General features: G+C 42.1%; 1 protein-coding gene across 1 annotated transcript in view; it reads right to left on the reverse strand.

The window, feature by feature from the left end:
- Positions 1-12833, reverse strand: part of camk1da (calcium/calmodulin-dependent protein kinase 1Da) — a 45712-nt gene that overhangs the window by 19032 nt on the left and 13847 nt on the right. Inside the window, exons 2-3 of the mRNA XM_070928825.1 lie at positions 4327-4458; positions 986-1060 (exon numbers count right to left, since the gene is read on the reverse strand). Coding sequence (XP_070784926.1) covers positions 986-1060; positions 4327-4458 — 207 coding nt within the window. The remainder of the gene's footprint in view (positions 1-985; positions 1061-4326; positions 4459-12833) is intronic.

Genomic DNA, 12833 nt, shown 5'->3' on the forward strand with positions numbered 1-12833 from the left:
CCCATGGGTGAACCACGGGCCCTCCTGCTTCCCTCTACAGCTGACCATCAAAGCAGGAGGTGTTACTGATGTAATAGAGGCCTTGTAGCTGTGTGGTGTGTTTGTGTGTGTGGGAGGACGGGTGGGCTGTGTGCATGTGTGTTAGTGCGTGAGATGTTGTCATCTTAGCAGAGCTGTCCCTGAATGAGTGCATGTGTTTGTATGTGTGGTGATGGGTGGGCGGGCAGAAGAATAAGATTAAAAGTGTGAGAAAGACAAAGATGGAGTATTATGGATTTTAGGCTCATTTATAGTGTTTTATGAATAATTGTAATTTCAACAAATCCCTCTGTAATCTAACAACTATTCAAATCAGATTCAAATAAGAAAGTCTAACTGAGAAATTGTTCTCATAATCTTATCATTTATCTGGAAGATTCCAATGTTGCTATTTTTAAAAATAAAACTCACAAAAAGAGAGTTTGATCCTTCACCTCAAAATCGAACACTGACAACAGTATAATCTTTTTGACAGCCTGTCACTCATCATGTTTGCTTAAGAAATTTAATTCAAACTACATAAAGAGACAGATAAATTGTAGCAGCAGAGGCCAAAAACACTGCATCCCACATTTCTCATAATGCAATTAGATCTTCTATGAGGGACCACTTGAAAGCACAAATCAAGTAAGACAGGAGGCAGTCACATTTAACTCACAAAAACATTCACCTTCCAGGTGAACTTGCAGGCCAGATTTAATATTCAATTCTAAACCTGCGGTAGTTTGAGACCCCTGCATTAGACTATCCCTGCCTTCTAAATGCCCACTTCTTCCAAACCCCATACCTCCAGTTTGTAACACAGGCTTTCTGTCTAAGTCTAGGGTGTCCTGGTGGCCTAGAAATGTGTCTGCTTTCTCATCAGCCATATTGACTGACGCACCAGTCATCCAAACACTCAAGTGAGAGAGCAACAAAAGCAAAAACAGATCAAACTTCAACTCACAGCTGCATAATCAGGTAGAGGTGGTCAGGACTCTCGTAGATGTCCTCCAGCGCCACGATGTTCTCATGCTTGATCCTGCAAAGCAAAGACAAACCATCAGTGCAGCTGCAACATCTTACACAACACAATAACCCATTAACACGACTAAATGGCTTATACTCCCAATTAACTGCAAAACTGTTGCTTCCCCATTAAGTTTCTGGACGAATACTCCATAATCCAAATTTTTTTACCTTTTCTCAGCGGACAAGAAGTCTCAGCTCAAGGCTCGTTTAGTAGCTGTTTTTTTTAAGCTGGCTTTGATCATATTACATGATCTTCATCTTCAGACAGAAGATGGTTGTCATTGAAATGTAGAGAAATGTTGGATGTGTACCTTGAGAGTGAACTTGAACACGAATATCTTCATTTTAAACACACATTTTTCAGAGATTCGAACCAGCAACCTTCCAGTCACAAGGCGCCATTTTGCCCAAAACCCATTTTCATCTTCTGCTTCCATTTCTGTCACTTCTCCTTCTCCTGATTTCTCCATGGTTATGGCGCTGTGATGAGGGAGTTTCCATCCTTCTGTGTGTGTGTGTGTGTGTGTGTGTGTGTGTGTGCGCGCATGCGTGTGTACATTTGTTATCTTAACACCTCATGCCTTGGAGAAACACGATTGATTTTGTGTGTGGGTTAATCATCTTTTGCATTGTGAACAGAGGTAATTCCCCCTTCTCCATCTGTCTCTTGACACACACACACACACACACACACACACACACACACACACACACACACACACACACACACACACACACACACACACACACACACACACACACACACACACACACACACACACACACACACACACACACACACACACAGGCGTGCAGGTTGAAAAGGGATAATGTGTGTGTATTCAAGCCCTGCCTGGGATAATGAAGAGCTGGTAGCAAACAGTGGAGAAGAGTGGAGCATTCAGAAAAATCCGCTCATACATTACAGGGTTCAAGCTGCAGTTAGTTGTTCTCATTCATGGATTCCTCCTGCATGCGTCCTCGGTTACTGCGGTGCACAGCGGGGGCTGCTGCACACTGACAGATGGAATGTGTGGCTTTTTTTAAATCTATTTTTTATCTTCTGACGTGGTTTTCATACAACACTACCTCTTACCTGTCTTTATAATGAAATGATAAGTTGATTCATTGTTTAGATGATGAACAGAAAATCCATCGACGATGATGATCCAACCAGGACGGTTTCATGGAACCTGGTCCCACTTCAGTGGCCTCCGCTGACAGCTTCTAATTTGCTTTGTTCATATTTATTTGACAAAGTTCCACAGTTCATTTCTGTTTCTACAAAAAAGGTACAAACAACGTGTATTCATTTTGATTATTCGATGTCTAGATCTATAAAGGAGCAGAGGCCAAAAGTATTTCTCTTTGTGAACATAAAAAAGTACCGATAAGGAGCTGGATGGTCTTGAACTTTCTGTAAACTAACGACACCACTGGATTGCAAACCAGCTATTTTTTAGCAATTGGGCTGTGACACTCCCTGGAAATTTTGTACCATGGGAAGAAATGTCAACTTTCAGGATGATGCTGTTGGCCTTTACCTACGATAATACAGGTGGAATTATTAGCATTTGTGTTCCTCCCAATTAAGACCATATTTTTTGAATTGAATATCTTTTCTATAATTCTTCCCACCATCTGCTGTCACAAGAATATCTGAAAGCTTTAGCTCTATTTTCTGTGGAAGAACATCATCCTGTTCCTGATTTGTGCCGTAAAGTAATCCATCAGATTTTCCCTCCAAGGCCGACCCGGTGTCTGACAGTGTACAGGCTGGTAGAGATTTCCAGTCCGCTCACTTAAGCTCTCATTTGTTTACACTAATGACACTCATTTGTCTGAACGAGTCTCTCCTTCATTACTGGAGGCAATTCTCATTTTCTCCAACGTGACACAGGATAGCCAAATGAACACATGTATTGTATTTAATAGCATAATACATCTGTATTGTCGCAGCTCACAGAGGCCCAGCTGTATGACATCCCTGTGTAATTGTGTGGCGACATGCTTGTGAGTAAGAGGGTGAAAGAGAGAGTCCTTGTTGTTTTTTCTTTTGACAGTTTTCTGCAGGAGGTGCGCTTCACCTCCCTTGCGTGTTACTTGCTGCTTGTGCTGACTAACCATCTAGTTATCTGTGTTAAACTCTACATGATGTATCCAAACATGGCAGTTCATTCATTACAATTAGAATCTGCTCACCTGCAGCGCGTATGCAGAAAACGTTCTCTCACGCTTCCAACAAACACGTCGGTGACTTTTTCTGGCTCTGTCTGGTCGACCAGTGCACATTCATGCCATGAAAATAATATGGTGCTGTTATTCTTGGTGGTTAAATATACAGTATACTGGACCGGACAGGTTGAATCATGAATATATTTAATGTGATGCTCCGGGGACTCCTATATTCCAAATAAAGCAGAAATGCACACCAGGTAGCTTATGCCCTGTGCCAAAACACCCGAGCATATAGTTTTCTATGTCAGCTCACTCACTGGTGGCATCAAGACACGCATCACAGCCGCTTGATGTGCATAGTATTAAGATATCCAGACACCTGGTCTTACTTCATGAAAAAAAGCACACATCACCTTGTCTTAAGCATTTAACAGTAAATGGAAAAGATTTCAACTAAATATCCACAGTATTAATATCCACAGCAAAATCAGACATAATGGCTGCCATAGTTACACAAAAAAAAACTGTGCGAGCACCAATGCCCTATCTATTCAGGACTGTAAGCACATTGTGTCAGTAATGAGACGTTTCCTGTACTCTAAATTCACTTAGAGTTAAATGATAAAAATCACGAGTGTTTTCTTCTCATCTTGTGTCTTTTTCCAACAAGATAGCGTCGCTTCTTTCAAAAGCAACTAAATCAGCCGACCTTCCTGACTTCTTCTTGTATGAAAGCAGCCATTAGAAGTCCATACTTCTCCTTTCCATGGACTGAACCATTCACATGTACTTTTAAATTCCAACAAAGAACACAACAGTATCCGAATCGAAATCACAACAGGATTCTTGTGGTTAAAATTGTGCAGCTGTTTTGTGCTCAAACAGACAGACGTTTCAGTCGTGATGTGTGTGTGTGTTTGTGTGCGTGTGTGTGTGTGTGGTAGGTGGGCTGTGGATCGTGACCTGGGGGCGGGGGTTTGGGGGGAGAGGGGGGTTGTGATGTGTGGAAGAGAGAGGAGATGCACAGTTGCCCCGGTAACCAGGAATTAGGAGGCTTACGTGCGTGTGTATGTGTGTGTTGGTCTTAACAGCACTCACTTCCTCAGCACGGCGATCTCGTTCTCGATGCTGCTCTCCTTCCCCTTCAGAGCCTTTTTGGGGATGCACTTCACCGCAAACATCCGGCCGGTCAGCCTCTCCTGGGCCAGGACCACCTCGGAAAACGCTCCTCTGTGAACGTAAACACAAAAAGCCACGTGAGTCCTTGGATCACGTAACCCTCCATCCACTGGTGTCCTGAGAAACAAAGCTGAGAAACAAATTGCATTCTGTCGGCTGTGGGGGGCTAGTCTACAAGAAACTCATCCTTAAATCGACACCCTCACATAAACCAGCACGATAAAAACAAGGCGCACATTGGTGTTTATTTAGAAGACAGACATTCTAGTGTTAGCATATAGGCTATGTGAGGACAAAGAAAAGTAGCCTGTCAGCCGCTGCAGTCAGCAGTCCGATCTGCATACATTAAATCTGCCTTTCTGCCAGGAATGACAAACCTTACTTTTAGTCTCAAGCACCCAAAACACTGGATCCTACATTTCCCATCAAGCAACTAGATAATAGGGCTGCACGCTTAATTGAAATACAATCACAACAATTTATCATTTTAAATGATCTCTTAAATGTAATATTTCCTGCAGCTGCATGTGACCTGCAAGTACCTTGTACCGTCTGCATGAAGACAATATGGATTGCAATAAACATTTTTTCATTAAACAATCTTGGGCCTAAGAATTGTGGGAGAAAATCGTGACCCTCATTTTTGTCATTCAACCCTCCCTGTCTGGTATTCAAACTCCATGCCCCCAGTTTTAACGCAGGCTTTCTTATAAATTTGCATAAATGTCTTATAAAGCACAAGCTAGATGACCCTGTAGTCAAGTTTAGAAAGCTCTCTGCAGAGCTACAGAGGATATTATAAAATGAAAAACAGAGTCAGTATATCTCCAGATTTAACAGTTCAGTTAATTTGCCTTTGAGATCCCATTTACAAAAAAGGTACAGGTATTTGATAATCTTAATATGCAGGAAATTATACTGCGATGGTAATGTCATTGGATCTGCCAAGTGTAACATCAGAACATTAGCAATGTTTTTTATCGATTCACTTTGAACGACGTTTGAAAACGATTTCAAATCTTTGTTTCGTTCTCGCATCATAAAAACTAACGATCCCCTATAATAATCACGGCACCAATATTAGGCAAAAAATTTTGAAATTCAGCCGTGTCTTTCAGTTCTTGTATGACTGTGTGTGTTTGTCTGTTTGTGTATGTGTGCGCGTCAGGAAGACAAGCGAGGCGATGAATGAAGATGAGCCTGTTGCGAGTTAATCTGCCTGAACCGCGAGCCGATCTGCGTTCAGCTGCGCCGATGTCGCATCAGAGTAAACGCTTCTCTGTCCTTGTCTCTTCTCTCTTCCTTTGTCACCTCCTCCGGTGCAACATTCAGGCTACCTGCAGCTGACACAAACCCACATGAAGAGCCGCTAAATGCACAATCATGTTGAATTTCATCATGTTGACCACAAGAAGGATTTTTTTTTTCTTTTTCTTTTTAAAGAAGGTGATCCTTTGGTGATCCCTTAACTTTTCATCAACTCATAACTTGTCCAATACTTTGCCATATATGCCTTGATACCTGTCATCTACCTGCAACACTGCCATTCCTATCCGCTTCTGATGTACCTTGTGTTTAGTGCAAATTGTGTTTGTATGCTAAACTAAAATGGTGACTACAGTTAACGTTACACCTGCTAAACATCAGCATGTTAGCGGCGTCTTGGGAGCATGTTTAAAAGATAGTTTAAATTAGTATTAGTAATATTACAAAAAAGCAATAGCAGTCAGCTTTAGAGGGAAGACTCTGAAACTACGTGAGCAATAAAAAGAAAGTGTGGGAGAGTCTAACTACGTTTTAAGATTGCTCTACTAACCCAGTTGTGTTCATTAAACAAATCATTCTAAATGTAATCAGTCAAGGCCTTTTATTTGCATCAGCCAAGTCTCAATTCATGAATTATTTCCATTTTACACACCTGTAAGATGCTTGGAAAATGGATTTCACATCCGGTCGCCTTTCATATGGTCAACCACCACACAAAACTTTCATCACACCTTCCTCCTACTTCTCTTGGCTGAGGTTTTCATTCATGTTTCATTCGTGTATATTTCGGTGTGTACATTTGGGCTGCAAGTGTGTTTTAAGCTCATCATTCAAGGGGAAAGAGGGCTGTCGTCAATGAGCTGTTTATCGCATCAATATGTGAGTGCTGCCGTGCAGAAAGCCCTCGAGCCCTTTAGAACGAAGCGCATCTGACAAGCCGCCTGTCCGCCACAAGGCCGACCAGCCTCAGGAACGCCAGCGTACCATCACAGGGGTAAACGGTTTGTTGCTGCCTCTCCTGAAGCGCTTGCTCTTGGTGGGGGTTTTTTTTTTCCTCACGCCTCTCGGCAAGAATCTCTTCTCACCTTCACTCCCTCCTCATCCTCTCCTTCCCTCTGTCTCACGCTCCACACACATCTTTTACAGTGATCACACTGCCGGTTGCTCCGGGTGATTAAGGTGGACTGCCCGGCAACCGATCAGATCACTTCAATTGTCTCTGACACACACACACACACACACACACACACACACACACACACACACACACACACACACACACACACACACACACACACACACACACACACACAACAGACACCTGCTTGCACTGATAATGGCTGTTGTGAGTTTCGGGTGACGTCAAAGCCAGACAAAACAAAGTGGGCAGGCTGTGCTGTTTGTATTGGTGCTTCACTTACATACATCTTTTCATTCAGAAAGAGAAAGAGAGAGAGTGAGAGAGACTGGTACATACATGTATGAGCATCCATTGAAAAAAAAAAAAGCCACACAGGGATCGTATGCACATAAACTCTCAAACTCTCTCTCTGTGTTTGTGTGTGTGTGTGTGTGTGTGTGTGTGTGTGTGCATGTATTGGGGGTGTATTCTACGTGAACTCACCCTTAATCTGCACTAAACTCCTCTCCTCCAAAATCCCCATAATCCCACAATTATAACAGTAGAGAACAAACACATTATGTCTGGTAAAGACAAATGAAAATCTGTAGCGCAACTATGACAGTTCACTTGACGATGATGAAGAAACTATCTTATCAAAACTTCTGCTTCCTCAGTCATTACAAAATGATTACACTGCTACATTGGGGTAATTACTGTAAACAAACATTCCCACTGCATTACAGAGACAACAGGGTAGTTTTAACTCACTGCAGTGGTATTAGTAATTAAGGCGCACAGTGACTCTTACATTTTTCACAGCTGCGGTTCTTATTAATCATCACAGGTGGGCAGATTGCAGCTGCAGTTGCTTTTGTGCTACGTATTGTGATTTTGTGAGTAAATTTGAATATAGGAGGCGTAAAATAATTTAGTGATAATCCATTATGAATCAGAGGAACAACTGTTCACTTATTACAAGTTTAAATGTTAACTCATGTCCCCTGTTTACAGCACAACTGCAAAATACAGACATGATATGGCCTACTGTTGAATACAGAGAATTGGGATCCCGGAATTTCTCAGGAATTCTTGCCGTTTCCTGGGAAAACGATCAGTGGGATGTGTAGTGTTAGCATGCACATTCACATAATGGAGACACAAGAGGCCTTCCCCAAACTTCATTAACATCTTCCACACAACGGTGGTGGAGGGAGTTTTGACTGACCTTGAACAGCCGTTAGAGTAATAGAACTGGATCAACTGCACCTGCAGCAGTTTCTTCCCATAACTCTTCATGCTAAAATGGCAGTTATTAGTTCAGCTGCGTGGCAAAATATTTTTCTTTTCAAGAATGAAGCAGCAAATTTCAACAGGGGAAGCACTGAGCGCAGAAGACCATCCAACACGTGAAATGGCTGCATGCGATGGACATACCCCTAGTGTACTTACAAGACTAGTTACCAGTTAACATTACCACAAAATCTGACATACAGTATATGAAAGAATTACATCAGAAAATATGTAATGTTATCATTAACTATCAGCAAATGTGTTCTTAAAATCGCAGATACTCCTTCAACCCTACTATTGCTCTCACAGTGACTAGATCTCAATCAAAGTAAACACCTGTTTAGTTCTGCACCAGACAGCACTCTTCACCACCATCATCAAAACACCAGTTGAGGGAATAGATATAGGTATTCATTCCTCCAGAAGGATCCAAGAGCTTTGGGGCATCTATTTCAAGTCGCACTAAAGCTTTTCTGGAGGCTCGGGGTGGCCCCAACACCTTACTAAGATGCTTTACGTTGTTTTTTTCCAGTAATTTGTGGAGCCCTTCATAAACAGCAGCACTGACGGGAACCTTTCCTGCTTTCAGAGCCATAATCACAACAGGTTATAGCAACAACTGTTAGAGAGAGAGAGAGAAAATGTGAATGGAGGCAGAACGGACTAAATAAACAGGATACTCGCAGGTACACACACACACACACACACCATAACCACTACTACAACAGCAGGAACACAGCATGGTCCACTTCACATTTTGTCAACCTTAAATGTATTTTGTATTTGCTTGCCACACACACACACACACACACACACACACACACACACACACACACACACACACACACACACTAAAGGGCCTGTGGGGTTCAGTTAATTGTAGTCAGGGTGCTTGTATAACATCTGGCAGCTGAGTTCACAAACTGTGTGTGTGTGTGTGTGTGTGTGTGTGTGTGACGGGGGTTGACTGGCTGGCAGTCCCCGCTTGCCGTTACCCGCGGCAACAATGATTGCATTTCCTCCTGTATGAACCTGTGTAATTGTGTCAGTTGAGCTCCACTGCCTCTGTCAGTGCGCTGCGCAGGAAATGTATTGGCAGCAACGGTGTGTGCATGTGTGTTTTTCCATCAAGCAGCGAAACAGTCTGTCTCTCACACACACACACACACACACACACGGTATAAGACTGAGATAAAAAACGGAGAGACTAGAATAGACTGACAAGGTGACAGTGACACATTTAACATGGAGACTGACAGCAGCCATCAGTGTTTCTCAATGTCAAGCTGAAAATACATTCATCCTAAAAAGTTGTTCAGTCATCAGATTCTTCTGTCTTTTACTGGAAGAAAAAATCGAACCAAGGTAACACTGCTGAAACCAGAGCACATATTTTATTTGGTGTCATGGGTTTTGTAAATGACCTGGCACTGTTTCCAGCTGCTGCAGTGGTAAACATCAGGTTTTGGTGTCGACCATCCTGAGTCAAGGAGCAAGAGCTTCTTTCTGAGGGCCACCATGAAACAATCATACACAGGAAAATCCATTACAGACGAGGTTAGGAGTACAGAACGCAATGCAGCAGCAAGATGAGTTGAGATGTGATTAAAACAAAGAGTGCTGAATGGTCACTGTATATATCCAACCGTGCTTTAACAACCAGAAAACATGTTCCGGCCCCTAATTACTTTACTGGCTGGACTAATGAGCTACTAGCCATGATAAGACTAAAAGCAAACAGCTCTGTGAGACTGTACTTAGGGACAGTGGTGCTTTGAGCTAAATGCTAAAGTCAGTATGCTGACATGCTAACAGTCATAAACTCAAAGATATTCTGTTTTATATCATTATATAAAGCTGACATTTTAGCATGAAAAATGACTGAAACGATGGATTATTCATAAAAAGGGTTGCTGATTCTTCTGCCGGTTAACTGATCGATTGATGGAATAATCGTTTCAGCTCTAGTTCAGACCGACATTGGCTCGGCATGAAAAAAACGCAGTACCCTCATTCATTTCAATGAGATTATGAAGAGGGCTCTGGCAAAAAAAAAAAAAAAAGGGGAAAAAAAGCAGAACCATGCTCAACATTAGCCACGTGAACGCAACATGCAGCATCGGCCAATTCAATTTATACAAGGGTGCATTCCTCAAAGACTACCTCTATAGTGTAAATGGTGTAGTTCTACTACTAAAATCTGTCTCACAGTATTATCAACCACTGGACTGTTTTGCAGAGAGAAGGCTGATTTATTCACAGTGTCAAAATTTTTAATCTCTATTTGATAAATAAAGCAGCCTAATGATGGAGTGAAAATTGCTCAAGCTTTTGTCTCATTGGCATGATTTCACACCTGTATGAACAAACCTACATAAACAAGAGTAGTGAGCCAGAAAGTCCATTAATGTCCTTCTGTTGGCCCAGAAAATGGTCAGGTACAGTGGAGTTGACTTGAATTGAGGCTGTGAAATGGCATTAATGGCGCTAATTGTATCAAATCATTAAGTGCAAAATGCTAACGTGTTTCTCACGAGGTCAGGCTCAACCACAAACACCCTGCACAATCTAATCTGCAGGCCTTTGTTAACTCCGTGTTATTCAGTGTTTGGAGAACATTGCTCCAGCATCCACTTCACGCTGCCATTTTATCAGCTTCTTAACAAAGTCCTAATCTTTCCAAAGGATTTCTTCCCTGCTTCCATCACTGTCAAGGGCTTTTTAGAATATAAATTCTACAAGTTTTATTTTGGCCTAAATGCAACCAGGTATGAACAGTGCCTCAAAAAACATCGATTTAACGGATGAGAACGGGAGCTAAATGACAAAAAAAGGCAGCTGGGAAAGAACTGGTTAGCTTTCTGGATGCATATGGCTCACACACAAGTACAAAAACATACAGATATGCATGCAGAGCGGGATAATGTCAGCTCAGTAGGTCTGTGCCTGCCCGATCAATAATTAGCAGTTTAATCAAAGCAGAAGTGGTTGCCTCTGAATGGACTCTGCTCTCTCTCTCTCACACACACACACACACACACATAGCAGAAGTGATAATGACAGAGCATGGAAGAGGACAATTATACAGTACCCAACGAGAGAGAGAGAGAGTGAGAGAGAGAGAGAGATGAAATGTAGTTGGCAGGTAGGTGGTGTGGTGGAAAAAAAGACATGGCTTGCTCCCGCTTCAGATTTGGGCACAAGCCATTTGGCTCTCAGACAGAAACATTTCATCTGAAGCATCTTCCATTACCCAGCAGGCCGTGTGGTTTTGGCAGAGTGGGAGTCCAAACCAAACCAGGACCCAAACCTTTAGTTTGACACAGAAAGTTGACTTTCATGTCCTTAATCCTTTGCATTTTGGGATCCTCTCTTGTATCTCAAGAAACTCTAGTTTTCTTGGAAGTCACATTTTCAGGAGTCTCTGTGTTGCTTTTTGGCGGGAAGTGTCTTTACATAGCAACGGGCGGGTGAACTTAATGGCGAGAGGAAGGTGGGGACTTGCTGAAGCCAAATTGCCATATCAACATTAACAAAACATAAAATAACCCACTAGTATAACAGAGCCTAAACATAAAAGGTGTATGAAGTGATGCACAAGGCACTGAATCTCTTATTCATCTTGGGCTTAAATATTTAATTCACTACAACAAGATGGTGCAGAAGATATATAGTGTGTGAAACTGATGCGCAGTGTGGAAAAGAAGGACCCTAAATTTACAGAACGTTTAGAGGAGATTTAAAGGATGATTCCGAGCACCGATCCGACACACAGTACTTATTTTTTCTCAAATTCAAAATCTGTTAAACCCAGTGCCTGGAACACATTGGAACCATTTTATGTAAGGTAACACGAGGCTGGGTATTGCTGGGGATATACCCATGTGACTGGATGAATGTAACGGATAGTGGAATAGCTGAATTTTTATAATGACATTCGCAAAGAAACAGATTTACTGTGAATCGGTCCCATCAAGGACGATACCTGATCCGCTTAATAATTAGCGTCAGCGCCGGCGTATTGGATTGGTGCATCCCTACTAAAAATGGATGCCTTTATTACAGACGGTAGAGAGATGACAACAAATAAGGGAGGGAGATGCAGATGAGGTACAATATATATTACCAGTCACACAATGTAACTTAACTGGTCAGTTTTTCATGTTTATTTAATTAGATTCAAATTCAAAGGAGGCCAAAAGATCAGCAACAACAGACTTTAACTTTAAATTTAAAGTGTACAAATGTTTCATCATCTCACAAACCCTCCAGAATGATCTCGGGACCTGTTGTGGGGCTCTGACCTGCAGGTGGAAAACTGCTGATCTGAATCACTATGGCAATGGGAGGCAAAGCGTGATGGGTAAGGATTTTATTACGGCTGCTGTGTTAACGCAACGGAGCAGAAAAACAGGACCGTTGTCACACACAGACAGGAGCGCACACACACAGAGTTTTCCGCAAAAACCTCACTACCATAATCAGTCTCCTTACGGTATGTAGAAAAACATAAACACTTTAAGTGAAATAAGGAAAGAGAGCTAAGAGCCTCCTTCCTCTTTTTTTGTGAGTGTGTGTATGCGCGCACTATATGCCTTTGTTGCAGAGTGCGTAGGCTTAAATAGCACTGTTGCCACGGCAGCAATTAAGTGCCAATTATAGTCTGTATTCTCACTGTGGCTCCGACAGCAGAAGATGAAGATGAGAGAGAGAGAGAGCACTGAAAGAAAATGCCTGTACAGTCTTC

The sequence above is a fragment of the Enoplosus armatus genome, chromosome 22 (genome assembly GCF_043641665.1).
Source record: "Enoplosus armatus isolate fEnoArm2 chromosome 22, fEnoArm2.hap1, whole genome shotgun sequence".
In the NCBI taxonomy this organism is placed as follows: domain Eukaryota; kingdom Metazoa; phylum Chordata; class Actinopteri; order Centrarchiformes; family Enoplosidae; genus Enoplosus; species Enoplosus armatus.